This window comes from Scomber japonicus, chromosome 4, assembly GCF_027409825.1.
Source record: "Scomber japonicus isolate fScoJap1 chromosome 4, fScoJap1.pri, whole genome shotgun sequence".
Classification (NCBI taxonomy): Eukaryota; Metazoa; Chordata; class Actinopteri; order Scombriformes; family Scombridae; genus Scomber; species Scomber japonicus.
In genome coordinates this window covers 18,082,152-18,098,488 of record NC_070581.1, presented here as the reverse complement: position 1 = coordinate 18,098,488, position 16,337 = coordinate 18,082,152, and the positions used below count along the sequence as shown (strand labels likewise).

Below are 16,337 nucleotides of genomic sequence, written 5' to 3'. Positions count from 1 at the left end.
GGCTTTAAAAAATATATAACATCATTCAATATGAACATTATTCTGCCCATTTCACATTAAAACGTTTTACACAAATGACCTGCTATTTACAGTACGTAATGAAAAAGAGGCCTAATGTGACACTTACAAAATATGACAACCACTTAGCTTTTATATGACAACCAAGGGAAATAGAAAACTCACTCATAGTTTGATTCCCACATGCATAAAACATGCAACAACAGTACAAATGTAACAGCCACAGAGTTACAGTGAAAAAACATGTAATTATTAATGCTCAAATGTTCTGTACATGCTGTGTGCAGCAGCATGTTTGAAGGCCTACAGTCTCCAGTCACCACAAGTGATATCACTGTAGCTCTCCTTTAATTGAGATATGTTCGTATAGTTTAATTAAAATGTTTCATGAATGGTGAAAGAGTGTGCTGAGGGGATTTCAACCCGGGGATACTAATCAGACATCCAGTCTTTCATAAGTAAGTGAAAGCAGACGTATCACTGAGATTTTGATGAGCAAAGGAGGGATAACCATTATGGGACTCTAGGGCCAGTTTGAAAAGCCAGCATGGTGATGACTGTCTGTGCCCATACAGGAGGGTGGTGGACCATTTGCAACAGATGGAAGTATGCAGTTCAGATGGGGCAGGTCTGCAGGGTGAATACACTGACTATTGCTGGCCTCGCAATAAGAACCAAAAGGAGAGGAAGACCTAGGAGCATAGTCCATGAAGTGCACATCAGTGGAGGAGGTTCTGACAACAAAAGCACTTGGGAGCCTCTGGTGGTCTACACATGAGCTTGAGCTGGAGGAGGGGTTGCAAGGAGACCACCGGGATGGACTCACCACCTTTTCATGCTTGTGCTCTTTCTTGTACTTCATCCTGCGGTTTTGAAACCAGATCTTGACCTGGCGATCGGTGAGCTGCAGCCCTGCTGCCATCTCCAGCCTCCGAGGGCGGCACAGGTAAGGGCTAAAGTGGAACTCCTTCTCCAGCTCCAGCAGCTGGCTGTTGGTGAAGGCTGTTCTCTCTCTTCTGACACCACGCCTGCCTCCACCTCTGCCTGGGAGACCGGCCCGCACATCACCGCTGACTGATGCAGGAAGAAGCACATAAAGATGAAAAGGCACTAAAAGCAAGTGTCACATATCTAACAAGTCTTTTGTGAAATGTACAACCTCCAAATGGAGCACTTCAAGTGCCAGTAAAGCCCATGTTAATCCTCAGCCAATCAACCTGAGACAAAGTAGAGCCCTCAGCTCTTCCTGTGTATTCAGTCATGCTTGAAACACTATACAAGACTGGCTGTCTACTGTGTCATGTGTTCAGGGGAAAGTTACCTCCCGAAGAAACAGTCTGGGGGAAACATCTGACGCCACTACGGCTGCCTGACAGGCCACATTAATCACAGCTACACACGGAAGCAGACCTGTCAAATCCCCATCTCAGTCACTTAAAAGGTACCTTGGGACCACCACTGAAAATAACCACATTAGAGATTCCATTTGACATGTATATGAGGGAAACCAGGGCCCTGTTGATAACAATATAACAAGCAGGGGTTAATGGACACTTAATAAGGCCTACAGTGACCTTAGAGAGAGAACCACACATCTTAACAACACTCCACCAGACTGGAGGGAGACTGCAGCGTCCTCACTATATTGTAGCTTGTTTTGTATCGCTGGGCAATATTAATCATTACAAGAGATCTATTAGAGCAGGAATGATGGATTTCATGAAACAATAAATTGATAAAAAAGAAGATATTTTCTGATGAAGTTTAAAAAATCCATATATAAAGATTCTTAGTGGCAACAGTGCTGTTTCAGAGCTGTTTTCATACAGCTCATAATGCAGTTTCTCTGTTTTGAATATGACTTGATGTAAAGAGCTAGAAGAACAAACAGCCCCATGCCTGACACTGACAGTTGGTTAACTGTGCTACAACATTCACACTCATCCATCCAACCTAATAGAAGATAATGAGCCTGTACATCTGATGAGGGTACTTTTAGCCTATGCAGGATAAATAATATACATGACAGATGGACTTTGGATATGATCAAGCATGAACAACGTAGGGGTGCATTTTTATAGCACATGCATTCAGTGTCTTCATGCAACAAAAAGCAATTAATTATGTGCTACACAGCATTAAGGTCAGACATCAGTGTTTGAATTAAACATTCATTCAAAACTGGATTCATGGATTAACCCATGAGAGCACCTAAAAAAAGATTGAGTCGACAATATTTTGGATACTCAGTTACAACTTTAAAAAGTTAAAGTTATTTAGTTTATGACAAAAGAAGAACCAACATTACCAGATTGTTCTGAGTCAGTTGTCCGTGGATTCATCCAGGGAAAAATTACTCCTGAACGGCAGATGGTGAGTAGACTGCAGCTCCTGCTCTTGATGTCCAGCTTGCCCTTGGCACGGAGGTGAACCAGAGGCTCCAGTGGGCACTGAAACTGTTCATCTGGGCTCAACCTGGAACTGACATGAGCAGAGGAGGTCATGTTTTGCTGATTAAGTTCTGTTTCTTGGCCTCCTCCACCACCTCCTCCTCCTCCTCCTCCTTCATTGTATCCCGCGCTTAGTTTTGGCACTTGTCCAGAGCTCATAGCAAAAGTGTTGCCATGCAGCTGCAGTGGGAGGGCAGACTGTTGGGGGTCCATGGACCCAGCTCATCAAACTGTCTCAAATAAAACCAGGAATCCCTCAACAGTAGTAAAGACTAAAGGACTTTTGTCTATCTAATATCCGATCACAATTAACCTGAATGTATAAAGGCATGCAGGGAAGCACACTTGGAGTAACCATGTGGAACATTTGAATAATATTTACCAGAAGGGTGCCTTGGTCACGTGTGGCTGTCCTCCAATGACCGAGCTCTGGAGTTGTAAAGTAATCCGCTGGCAACTTGGGGCTCCCGAAGAAGCTTCTGCGGTATTTCTTCAGACAAATTTCCTATCAGCAGTCCGCTTTTCTTTACCTATAGGAATAAAAAACAGAGATATAACGGAATATGAATAGACGCCAACAACTGAATGATGAGTGTGAGAGAGAAAGATTGAGGTTTTATATGGAGAGAGAAAGAATGGCAGTGTGGACAGAGATTTTACATGTGTGTGTTTCCGAGAAATATGTTTCAATAGAACCTGATTGCTTGTAATGTTGTAAATCTTTTGACAGGACGCTATTATTAGATGGAGCCGCCGCTTGCAGCTGCACAACCTGAACTTTTGGTGGTAGGTTTTTTGTTTTTTTAAATCGAATGCAACGCTTTACGTCCTATACAGGCTACGTCTATGAGCTGGAGCATCATATTGGATAATAACGAGTTATCGACCACAATTCATTAGTTCTGCTGAAGCTTTTCTTGATGTAAAATGCCAGAAAATAAATTGTGTTCCGGGATATTCTCATCCAATTAAATTTAATGATACAAATTATTATTTATTACCGTATTTTCATGTTATTAGCTGCTCTGTCTATTGTCAGGCTGCTCTAAATTTGCTTTTTGCCTGCAAAAGAAATCAATCCGATTATTTTTGGATAACTCAGTTTGCAGCTAATTCAAGTGGCCATTATAAATCGGCGGGCTTTCCTTTAAATAACAACATATGTTTATAACTGTCGGACTGGAAGTGTAGCTTTGGCTTAATAGGATTCACTGGGAGTGGTCAAACAAAGGCTTGACAGTCATTGCCACACAAAGACAAAGGAGGCAATCATTAGAGGTTTTTTTTTTCTTCCTATAGGATATTCAACGCATTTGCATTAATCAGGCATCACTGTACAGTATCAAGTGTCCCTCTCTGTGGCTCTGGGAGGCAACAGTCAAACAGTATGGACATTTTGATGGGAATCCTCCCGCTTGCTGCACGGCTGCATGGACAAAGAATATAGAGGTTCAGTGGAGCCCTATGTGCGCCTGTTTTACAGTGTAGAGCAAAGCAAAACACCAGGAACTTGGAAATATGGCTCATTATTCTGCAATACATTTAAATAAAATATGAATTTTGTAAATTCATTTTCAATGCCCCATAATACATTTTTGGAGTGGAAATTAATTGTGCTAAAAGCAACATCAAGTTTGGCCTAACTCGGTCAAACTGGGGGTGTGTGTGAGGGGGGAGGGGGGGGGGGGGGTGTAAAATGCCACAATACACACATGAATGCATATTGCATAAATAAGCAGATTAATGAAGCAATCGCCAAAATTTAAATAGTGCACCCAAAAGCATCTCTCAAAACCAGAGAGCAGGCTATGATGTCAACATATTCTGCGCCAGTATTAATCTCAGTTCTTAGGCTTTACATATAAGTTCCTTCTGGTGTTTCACAACAAAGCTGAGCCGAGAGAAGCCTCTTTAGATGTCTCTCAGCTGTGATGGATTATGCACTCAGGGTTGCAGAGCTTGGAAGAGGAGCCTTCCCCCTTTTCCGTTTCACCCCTGCTACCACCAGCACCGAGGTTTCACCTGAACCTCCAGGTCCTTGGATTTTCTATTCATAATTTATTTCATGAATACAATATTTTAGTTTTGAACAGTTCCAATCAAGCACATAAGACAGCTACAATCACCCCATACAATACGGCTTATTAGTAACTATAATCAACAGTAAACGAAAGTCTTGATTTTATTGTTTTTTAAATTAATATTTAATTTTAAACTTTATGCTAAAATATTAGTACATGAAGACCTGATTTGAATTTGAAAATGAAAGCTATGTAATGATGATTGTGATCAGGTTTGCAAATTAAAATGATAATTAAGTGTTGAATGTATGCCAACAGAGCAAATTATTATAAATGTATGTTTAGACCAAAATGAAATAATAATAATAATTATTATTATTTTTATCATTATTATTAACAATAATAATAATCGTAGTATTACTATCATCAACAACAACAGGTGAATAGGCAGGATACATCAGCACTGGGTGAAATGGGGGAAAGTAATTAAATTCGTTTTGTTTTCCTTACCTCACACCCTTGAACACACTCTCTGAATTGGAGATAGAATCTATGATATACTAGCTCAGCAAGACCATAATTTAGCTCCTCCGCGCCTCCACCACAATTCTCCGTGAACTCTGTTTGAACCGCCTCAACGGCAATAAATCATTTTTCTCTCTCACATAAAAGCGCGCCGGTCGCTCTGGGTGTCAACCCTTTTCCAATTCCTCCTTACCTTCTGCGCTCTCTCGCCTGCTGACACAAACAACCAAGGAAATCGTCGATAAACTTTTTATTTTTCATATCAATAACTTACAGAGAAAAACGGGACTAGGGAAACATCTGCAAGATGCGCGCAGTGTGGGGGGGATCCACACAAAAAAACACAACTCATATATTTTTTTCCTTTTTCTGCAAATTATATATTCGTTAAACTTCACTGGTTTACTGAAGCTTAACGAATGCACGGATCAGTTAATGTATTTCCAGGGGACACGAGCTGGGCAGATAAGGGGAGACTGAGAGAGAGAGCTGGGGAGAAGACTTTAATGGGCAGAGGATGCTGTCGGTTAAAACGGTGCATACAAATGGCGCTGTCTTGGCAGAGCAAGGGGAAGATTTATGGGCCCGGTGCTCTATGTTGCTGTAAACAATGCAGAGTGAAATGAAAGGACTAGAGTTTGCAGACTGCACTTCATAAGTGAGGAAAAGACACACATTGTCAATTTCCCAAACAAGTCCTGACTTTTGCATAAGCATGTGCATTAACATAGAGAATTAATTTGGGCCTGCTCTACCCACAGCTCACTGTAAATCCTGGCCTGTCTGTGCAGAGTGCAAACATAAATCCTGCAGCTCTGAGCCAATGAAATGCCACCCCAAAGGATACAATTTGGAGATCACTTTAAGTGTATTTTTAATCAAAAGAAATATGTCTTTGCATAACATATATAGCATTAAATGAAATAATTATGCAGCATAAAACAAACATGGTTTTTATATCCTTTTCTATAAACTGATTTACATGATTTACTACAGGTGCTGACTGCTCCATATATATTAAAGCCTCACATTTGTTTGTTTTTCGTTTTACTGCTTTTATGACTGTTGTAAAATCTTTAACATCACCATTAAATATTAATATCAAGATGTGTAGCTATAATTGTATTAAAATGACTGTCAATCAGTTTGAGAGAGAGCGCCAGTGTTTAAACGCTGGAACGTTTTCCCTTTTTTCCCTTTTGATTTCCACGGTGACTTAAATATTCAATAATCTGTTCTGCATCTGTGTGGAACAATATGTTGCGACGAGTGAAAATGTGCTCTCAGAGTGCTAAAAGTACAAGATGACTGCGATGAAAAAGCAACTGGTGGCCTCACAAATACACCGGAGAATCATTTTCCGAGAACAAATCAAATAAAAAGCGCATTTTCACTTAACCTATACATAATGGTGGCTCTATAGTCTCGGGATTCCATATTCAGATCACTTTTGCTAATGAAAAGTGAATAAGATAATCATAACTCAATCTAGTGGCTGTCTGGGCCCCTGGTGACACACTGAATGGAGGAAAATGACTGTAATTTCTAAGGTCCTCAACGATGCAGCAAATAGGCTGATGAAATATTTCTCAGCGAGGCGTTATGATGACATAAAGTATTGCGGGCAAGTTTACCCAGGCCATCATTTCTTGTGTGATGTGATGTTGAAGTCTGCAGTGGGATATCAGGGTGTGGATCCAAGCTGCTCCAAATGTTTGCCAGCTCTGACAGTTAATCATTTTAACATGTCTGATGGAGTTTTAAAATCTAGTTTTATGTAAATTCATTAAACTCCGCCTCTCTCTATCTCACTCACTCACACACACACACAAACACACACACACACACACACACACACACACACACACACAAAGAAAAGACATGGTGCATCTGCTCCCTAGAGTGAACGGATGGGAGAGAGATTTACGGATTTATGACACACCCACCCCTGGTCAATGCGAGAGAGCCTCTCTGTCTCTGGAAAATAGCAGCGTGACCCCTGTTTCAACTCTCAGCCTTTATGCAGCTGCCATGGCTGCCGTTTAAACACACTACACCATAACAATGCTCCGACCTTTCATTACAAACCGAAGTGGTTGAAGAAGACACTCACCTGAGACGAGTAGGGAAAAAATGTTTAAGCCGGTAAGCAATAAAAAAAACCCTAAAAAGAAACAGGCAATAAACTAACGTCAACGTCAGAACAGCTGATGATTTTTTGTTTTGTGTTTTCTCTTGTTCAAACATTCAGATGGCTGTTTGTGCAAAGTTTTTATATCTTCCAAGAGAGTCCCTCGCCTGAGGGGCTCATAAATCACAGGGAGCCCGCAGCCGTGCAATGTGAGCTGAAGATCATGTGTGATTCAACAGTCGCAAGTCAGAAAAGAAACCAGTTAGGAGCTGAGTAAGTGCTGAGGAATTTAAACAACTGAACTTCAAACACATAAAATACAACATATTCCTGCAAGGTGGTGAGGTTAAGAATAACTGCCGCCTCTCAAAGTGACTCTACAGCTGAAAGCAAAGGGCTTCCCTGAACATTCAAATCAAGACAGTTTATTCTGAACTTTAAGGATTGGCACTCATTCATAAAGGATGACGCCATTAGTCACCAAAGTTGCTTTTTTTAAACATTTATTTTGATCTTCTGACAGGTAATACTATATGACTTTGAAGTTAATGTATTTAATGAACTACTGGCCTGTTTATAAGAGCACAGGAAAGTAAACGTGTTAAGAACACGACCTGCACTTTTTTTTTATCCTTAAATATTATGATGATAAATATCAGTGTAAATATTAAGGAAAGTTTCCGATGTGAAAAATCTGTGCACACGAGTTAAATAACAAAACACGTGACACGCCTGATATATTACTGGTTAACTGTATGGACTCTTTAAACAATAGTTTCAACAATGTTTTTTATTCCCATAATAAATCCAGTAAGGCCTTATATGGGCATATTAGTTAAATCCCTGACAAAGCAAAGTGAACAAGTCAAGGAAATCTCTGCTAGTTATAACTCGTGTTCTACTTTACATAAACACTCAGTTACAACAGCTCAAACAAAAAGGGACATCCAGTCATTGTTAGCTGTAACTGGAGCTGCTGCACCTGTAGCCTCGGATATGTGAGGAGGGAACTGAGTTATCAACCACAAATAACACTGAGATTATTTGTTTGCCTTTCAGTGTCAGCTGTGAAGACATGCTGTCAAATATATTTCCAAAACCAAACCAAAGCAAACTTACTGCAAAGTGGTCAAAATAATGAATTTAAGCTTGCTTGCAATAATATATAGAAGATTTACAATTTAATTAAATAAATATCTAAAGGCTTGTAACATCTGTAGTAGCTCTCATTATAAACACAACCTTAATGATTTCTAGAGCATTTCGCAGCAAGAATCAATTTGTCATCAATACACTGAGTTAAATTGTGTCACATATAAGGAGTCATTTGTGTGTGTGGCAAATTAAAGTTTTAGGGAAGTCTCTTTTCTGACTACAAACTTTGAGGTTCCTGTCCATAAAGTAATCAGCGTCCAAGCTGTCCCAGTACTGTCAGAAACACCTACTGTATAACTGGCAGCTTCCTTTTGAATGGAAGTCATGACCTGAGGCCAGTTGCTCTCTTCCGCAGAAGTCATGTGACCCCACCAACTATTTTTACAGCCGTCTGTTATTTATTTGGAGACTATAAGGAATGCAACTGGTCCCTGGAAAATGTGACATTTTTATACCTTGGCTCTAATTTTAAGAATCATTTAATTTTAAGAGTTGAAAGAGTTGTGTCCTTAATAAACTTTTGAACTGAATTTAATTTAATATAAAACCCAGAAATGCCTGAACAATATAGGCCTATATATAAAATATTTCTTGTTTTCCTAGACAACCTTGGAAAATCAAATCAACACAGAGAATCAGAATAATGCTTCATAATCTGTCCGAATATTACAATTTATGTTAGTGTTTAACGGTAACTGTCTTTGTTAACTGAAAGTTGACACGAATCTTTGCCAGCTCAGTTTGGACAAGATATTACATCAACATGCTCTAAAGAAGACCCATGTTTGCAAGTCCTGCAAGACTTCAACACTGTCCTGGGTCACTGTGATAAACAAAGGGAGCAGCACATTCAGTGATGCCCCGCCGCAGGCCTCTCTATAGGCACACCGCAGAAAAATCCACAAAGAAAGGCGAGGCCAAGGAGGGACCAGCGAGGGCGCACACAGAAGGTACACGCATAGAGAGGGAGTCAGGTCACAGGGTTGGAGAGGTCGGCCATCCAGACTGAAATGAGCCTAATGGGACAGAAAATGTGTCCTCGAGGTGAACTCGGCCTTCTCCCACTTCGCCCCCAAACTTCAATAAAGTACCTTTTCAACCTCGCGACATGGAGGCGACAGGGCCGAGAAAGGGACTGGAGGGATGCTGCGACTGTGGCGAGCACATTAATTTCTCCAATCTGTCCGACAACATAAAGGCTTCTGGATTCATTTTTCAGCGCCGTCTCAATACTATTCTAGTGCCTTTATAAAGCCACGTCCAAAAGCAAATTTTAACCGCTTTGGTTCAGTTTAAGTGGTACACTTAAGTCCACTTAAACTCTCCCATTTCAGAAGAATGGTACAGGATATGACCTGGTACAGAATATTTGGAGCGATCAAAACTGGCTGTTGTCATGCACTGAGCTGTTATCCAGAACATAACACAAACATAACACAAAGCTCTGTAGTGAGAGATTGATGATGGAGAATACCTCTTCCTTTTGTGCTCTCTTGCCCCCCACCAGGCAAGGCATTTTATAAGGCCTATTCATGTCACAATTTCAATAATCGATCAAATTCTTGCGAGTCGTTGGGTTTAAGTCATGTTTCAACTTCTGCACAGATATGTCCAGAAAACAAAAAACAAAACAAAACAAAAAAAGACTTTAAAAAAAATAAATGCATCTTGGATCTGGAGACAATTCAGTTGAGATGTGCAGTTTAAGTATAGGTAATATTTGGTATCATTTTGCTGCAGCAGTCCAGCAGGTCTACAGTGGTAAACAGTCCTTCAGTGTGTGGCTCCTCTTGCCAGATGAAAAGCAGGAGCGATGACGTTGCAAGTGAGACGAGTTTAGCGCCGTCTTTTGAAATTGTAGGTTTTTGTATTCTCGCGAGCTGCTGCTGCTACTGCTACTGCACACTCTAAAGATAAAGCTGCCCGGTGGGGAAACAGTAGGTCAATGTTGCAAAGTGTTGAACACAACCACAAAAAAAAAGTCAAATAGTGAATGAACACATAAGAAAACATCAACATCCCCCCTTTAAAGGCCAGGCTGCTGATAACAAAGGTCACCATCCTCACTGGGAGATTTAACGAAAAGCACATGACGCATTATAATGAATCTATCTGCAATTCACGACTTTATTTCTTTTTTTTTTTTGTTGGCTATTTTTTTGTTTATTTTTTTTACATTTGAAAACTCAGTCGCATGGCGCAGTGTACTATAGAAAAAGCAGGGCAATTACTTCGTTTACAAAATGAATAAGAATATTTTCACAACAATCTATAATCTCTAACACATTGCAAATGTCCTCTAAATTAATCGCATGCAGCTTTGTTTTTTTTTCCAAGTCAGAGCGAAGAAAGTGGCAGAGGCAGTGCAGTGTGTTGTGGAGGGGAGAGGAGAGGAGAGTAGAAGAGGAGAGTAGAAGAGGAGAGGAGAGAGGAGAGGAGAGAGGAGAGGAGGGCCTTAGTGGCTTGTCTCTAGCATTAATTGAATGCCCTTCAGACTGATGAGGTTGCACACAATGCACAGCGCAAACAAATTCATTTTTCAGATTTTTCTTTTTTTTTTTGTTTAGAAATAAGTCCAGTCCATTATGAGGGCGGCTTTAACACTCACAACATTCACACACAGGACTATCTGATTTTTTTTTTTTTATCAAGATATGTACACATTGCTAAAATGAAAGACGCATGATGAGCTTTGAAGACACAGTGATTCTTGTTTGCCCTCATGAAATGTTCAAATATTCACACATCTATACACTTTTGAAGTTCATCTCTCCAAACAGCCAAAACAAAAGCAAACCTCATCTTGCCTAAAAATGAAGTTCGACCAAACGTATATAAAACTAGTAGACACTCACTGTTTTATTGACCAATATGATTACAAGTACACTAAACTCCGTTTATTGTATTACACAATAATCTGCTTTTTAACGGTCTAAACACAACATCAACACCACAAAACTAAAATCGTAAATCAAAAGTCCTTTTTCTGAAATAGCACGAGGTAATTCACACATTATTATCCTAAACGTACAAGTTCAAGATCAATGGTGTGTTCCAGCTTTTTATACCAAAAATAAGTATTATTATATTGATTTCCTTCCAGTGTTGTTTGAAATAAATAGATTGTGCATTTCACCTTGGGCAGCAGGGCAAAAGAATGGCCCACAATAACACTTTGATAAAATGTATATTTTTTTCTACTTTTTTCTCCTTCATTCAAAACATTTTTAATAAAAAACATTTTAATAGAGCTTCAAATAAATTAAACCCTGTGTCACGTAAAAATAATTCATCGGTATTCGCAGTAATCCATGCTATATAACATGCATTTTATATAACTTTGGACTTAAAGGAAACCGCACAAGATAGCTACGAAAACAAAATATATAATTGTTCTATAAATAACCAGTTCTTTTTCTACCCCCGATCTTGGTTCGTGGTTTATAACCTGGTAATATCCTCTCCATGTTGCGCTCCGGTGAGTTCGTCGGAGGCACCAGTGTTAGTGGCCGAGGCAGCGGCAACAGCGCCGGCTGCTGAGCTTGTGTTGGACCCGGAGGAGGAGGAGGAAGAGGAGGATCTCACTTTGGTGTTCGGGAGCCTGTGATCCTTTTTCCATTTCATCCTGCGGTTTTGAAACCAGATTTTAATCTGTCGCTCAGAGAGAACCAGGGTATGGGCAATCTCGATGCGCCTCCGCCGAGTTAAATACCGGTTATAGTGGAATTCCTTCTCCAATTCTAAGACTTGCTGCCGGGTGTATGCTGTCCTAGACCGCTTGGGCTCCGTCCCATTGTAACCCTGGTTCACTGGAAAAAAAGGGAGAAGTGGAGAGAAAGGGAGACAGAGAAGGGAGGAAAGGAGGGGTAAACAAGAATGGCCTCAACTGAGATATGGCTACAAAGATTTATTGGATATGAATGTTTAGCTGTTTGAGAAATTTAAATGGGAAGTTAAGAACTTCTCAGCGTAATGAGAGGACACTCACATCCAACTATGAGCTAAATTATTAATGCAAGATTACAAAGCTCAATTTTTTTTCTTATTCATTTCTCCCCCTCTCTCTATCGCGCAATACATAACAGCAGAAGCCACATGGTGATACGGCTGCCCTGAGTATACCTCGGCTATAAAATTTATGGTGGGTGTAATTACCAATGCCGAGTCGTAAATCCGCCTCAATTGTGCCATTTCAAAGGCTTCCCTGCTATCGGAGCAGGGGCTGGCAACGAGATGGGAGTCAGAGGGACTGATAAAGGGAGGGAAAGGGAGAGGGGAGCATGAGGAGTGCAGGGAACATAAACACACAAGTTGCCTACCAGTGCTGACGTGAATTTTCTTCATCCACGGGTACACCACGGGCTGCTTGGAGGAGGCTGTGCTGTTTGGATGCTCCGGGGTAGCTTGGTTGCAGGCGGAGGCTGCGGCCGGTGGGGTGGCGGGGGACATGGACAACTGTGGGGTTTCACATGAAGCAGGTTGCCCCTTCCCTATCAGCAGGTGCGCAGAATGGGGTATTCCATGTCCCCTTGGCGTGTCAGGTTCAGGGATGCTTGCACAGTTATACTGGCGCTCTTGGTAGCTCGCCCGCGGAGGATATAACTCCTGATGGTGATGCTGGTAGCCAGACTCCCTTGCGCGGCTGTAATATTCTGGACTATGTTCAGGGATGTAGTTATTTTGCGAATATTCCTCGCATGGAGGAAATTTCGGATCAATGTAGTTAGACTCCATCAAATACGAGCTCATGATCATTAATTTCTGGAGTGGAAAATAATTTTTCTAGCTTTGTCGTTTTTCTGCTCCATAAAGCCCTCCTACTTGCGAGCAGCCCTGTAAAGTTACTTTTACCACGTGACCCAGTGGCCCAATCGCAGAGTAAGAGGTAGTTCCCGGATAAGGAACCAGCGGTATTTAGCATACCTACAGTCGCCATTGTGGGCACAAATCTCTCTCTCTCACTCTCTCTGTCTTTCTCTCTCTCTCTCTCTCCCTCTCTCTCTCCCTCTCTCTCTCTCTCTCTCTCTCTGGTTGTGTTACCAAGGCAATTGATCTTGGGGACAAAACTAGTAGCTAGTTGCTGACCAAGGAGAAAATAAAACAGGCAAAATCCACTGGTCTCAATTATTCAAAGGGACAATAGGTGATTCACCAAGAATAAGGTACAACAATAGCAAACCAATCATTTTGTTAGCCTGTAAGCCTCATATAAAGGCTGTCTGCTAATTAATGAAGGCAACAGTACTTCACCTGTCAAACAGATTACAGTCCATTGATACACTTGAGAGTTAGAGCTGCAGCAGTTTTGCAATGTGTGTTTCGGCACTAATATTTAAAAGGTGTATTGTGAATCTATATATGTGTGTGTGTGTGTGTGTGTGTGTGGTGGGGGGGGGGGGGGGGGGGGGGTTGTGAGATGCTCTGCAGGTATGTTGTGATTTTTGAAAATAGGCTATAATGATCATTTGTAATGTTAAAGAAATATGAAGAAGAAGAGTCAAGCTAAATAAGATGTTTGCCTACTTTAAAACGATATCCCCTTTGTTCCTTAAAAAGTTCTGCTGCACCTTTTAATTTATTTCTTACAATGGAAAACATTAGAAATACGACTGATTCTAGTAGCCTAAAGCTGTCAGGCTTTGGGAAGCTGACTGCAATACAGAAGCAGCAAAAATCTGGAACCAAAGTTGTCTGTATAATAATAAAATCATATTCCAGAAAAGTCATGGTTGTCCTTGTATTTTGTGCAAAAAGGTTAAAGTCCATAAAATGTTCAGCAAGTGTTTAATCTTTAATAATGAAGTTAAAACTTAAAAATACAACAATTACACATCAGCCTTCTACATCTTCCAATTTCATTATGAGTACTGTGATATCACCAAACACACAGCAGCGAACAAGCGGAGAACTGTTATAATCCAGAAAACTGTGAAACACTACAATCATGATGTCACACACACACACACACACACACACACACACACACACACACACACACACACACACACACACACACCAGAAAACAGAGGACCAGCCAACACAAGAGACCTACAAAATACTACCAATGTCACATCACAGGCCAGCCAACATATAACAGGATCCTGTGTCATAAACCACAACATCATTATGATGTTAAAGAGCAGTCAGCAGTAAAACTACACCATCATGATGTCACAACAGAGCCAAAAGCAGCAGGGACCAGTGAGCAGCAGAAACACTTGATCTGCTGACTCAGCTGCAGTGGATGAGTATTTTACCAGTTAGATTTGGTTATTGCAACTAGAAAGTAAGAACATTTAGAAGCAAGTGTACAGCCTCACATCTAGCTGGAAGTTAGTCCTGCTTAGAGATTCCTTGTTTGTAGATTTACTAACAACAATAACAAAAACAAAAAAACTAAACAAAACGTAAAACCAGATTAACAACAATCTTCAGATTTTCAAGTTCAGCACTATTAGTGGATTCTGACAAAAAAAGTATCACTCTTAATTCCTCATCACACTCTCTCTTTCATCACAGTTTGTATTGTCTTTGGAAAGTCATTGTTGTGTACATGCAAGACATGTTATGACCTTTTTTATGACTTCAACAAAAAGCCATTACTATGTAAATCAGATGAAGAACATCTGCACAAAGCAACACTTTTTTTTAAAATGGAGTACATAAATAAATGAAACTGATTTGTACTCAAACTTGTTTATAACAACATCCATAGCCTATGGCTGCAAAATACAGTCCAAGTTATCCAAAAATAATAATAACTAAATTTTACAATAGCATTTCAGTTTAGGTGCCATTTGGAAAACTAAGCTTGACCATCAGCCACATTATTGGGCGCCTGCTGTTATCTGATACTGCCTTGCTGTATAAACTTGTCATATGCATTAGACTTTCCACTCTTATCTCACAGCCAGCTGGAGTCAGAGAGAGTGAATGAGTGAGAGAGAGAGAGAGAGAGAGAGAGAGAGAGAGAGAGAGAGAGAGAGAGAGAGAGAGAGAGAGAGAGAGAGAGAGAGAGAGAGAGAGAGAGAGAGAGAGAGAGAGAGAGAGGTTAACTCATAATAATCTCCCAATATCCAGATCCCGTTTTTGTTTTGTTTTTTTAAATCATTTCCAGTTTATTTTTACGGTTACGTTAGCTGTGGGGGCACCAACAGCCAATTATAATAATAATAACAATAATAATAATAATAATAATAATAATAATAATAATAATAATAATCACAATAATAATATACAGATGCACACAAGTCAATATACTGGTCAACAGCACCAAACTGCAAGTTAACGGATGCATCTATTTTCACAGCAATAATGACATAACACGGTTTAAAACGACGCGAAATGGCATATTTCTGGCTGTCCTGTTTGTACAGAATGCGCACGACATTTCTATTACCCCTAGCGAGGATGTTAGAGGCGTTTTATAGCGCAATAAAAGCCGTAAATCAGTCACTTTGAAACGACCCCTGGTTCCTAACGTGTTTTACAGGGGCAGACACAGTAGTAGCCACACACTGCACACATGGCTTTACTCTCTGTGGCCTACCTACACAATCTACGGCTGTCTGGACTATGAATACACATTGTGACAATATTGGGCTATTTCACCGCTGTTGCCTGGATGTGGCCTGTGTATGCATTATCAAGAGGGGGGAGAAAGCCTGAGAGATGTGCAGAGAGGCAGAAGCAGAATAATCCATTGGCCGGCGTGGTATTTCAGTTGCCCATGTATTCCTGTAGAGACGTATTTGCGATTGTTTGTACTCCACACAAATTCGGTTCTACAGGGTACATATAGACAACTAATATGCTTTAGGTTAGAAGCTGCAAAGGTGATCTCTCAGGCACACACATATGCAGGTTATCATGTCTGAAATTGGACAAACATGCATTTGGAGGAGTATACCACATTACCACGTATTAAAGCTGCAATAGAGTAGACATACTGCACAAAGCCCACGCCAAAGCGGATGCTGCTTGTCAGGGTTACTAGAGCCACACACACACAAATCAAATCTGCTCTTAATATATTTA

The 16,337-nt window shown here is 40.5% G+C and overlaps 2 protein-coding genes across 3 annotated transcripts; both read right to left on the bottom strand.

Moving 5' to 3' along the window:
* Window positions 1–540: 540 nt before the first annotated feature.
* On the bottom strand, window positions 541–2,681 carry LOC128356813 (homeobox protein HOX3-like). Its single transcript, XM_053316951.1, has 2 exons — window positions 2,327–2,681; window positions 541–1,092 (listed from the first exon to the last, which is right to left on the bottom strand). Exons 1-2 carry the CDS (start codon window positions 2,679–2,681, stop codon window positions 542–544), a joined length of 906 nt encoding a protein of 301 aa, XP_053172926.1. The 3' UTR covers window position 541.
* hoxc4a (homeobox C4a) lies at window positions 2,373–13,061 on the bottom strand. Of its 2 annotated transcripts, XM_053317835.1 has the most exons (4): window positions 12,620–13,055; window positions 11,749–12,109; window positions 2,851–2,998; window positions 2,373–2,499 (listed from the first exon to the last, which is right to left on the bottom strand). In XM_053317835.1, the coding sequence occupies exons 1-3, from the start codon at window positions 13,053–13,055 to the stop codon at window positions 2,995–2,997; spliced, it is 801 nt and encodes a 266-aa protein (XP_053173810.1). In that variant the 3' UTR covers window positions 2,373–2,499; window positions 2,851–2,994. The 2 variants fall into 2 exon arrangements, with proteins under 2 accessions (XP_053173810.1, XP_053173811.1); XM_053317836.1 differs by lacking the exons at window positions 2,373–2,499; window positions 2,851–2,998 and having other exon boundaries at window positions 11,742–12,109; window positions 12,620–13,061.
* Between the last annotated feature and the right edge of the window lie 3,276 nt (window positions 13,062–16,337).

Excerpts from the sequence above, each read along its gene's own strand:
- LOC128356813 (XM_053316951.1), bottom strand. The coding sequence starts at position 2,681 with ATGGACCCCCAACAGTCTGCCCTCCCACTGCAGCTGCATGGCAACACT. Across the intron at positions 1,093-2,326 it reads AACTGACTCAGAACAATCTG|TCAGCGGTGATGTGCGGGCC; the intron begins GTAATGTTGGTT and ends TTCCTGCATCAG.
- hoxc4a (XM_053317836.1), bottom strand. The coding sequence starts at position 13,055 with ATGATCATGAGCTCGTATTTGATGGAGTCTAACTACATTGATCCGAAA. Across the intron at positions 12,110-12,619 it reads GAAAATTCACGTCAGCACTG|TGAACCAGGGTTACAATGGG; the intron begins GTAGGCAACTTG and ends CTTTTTTTCCAG.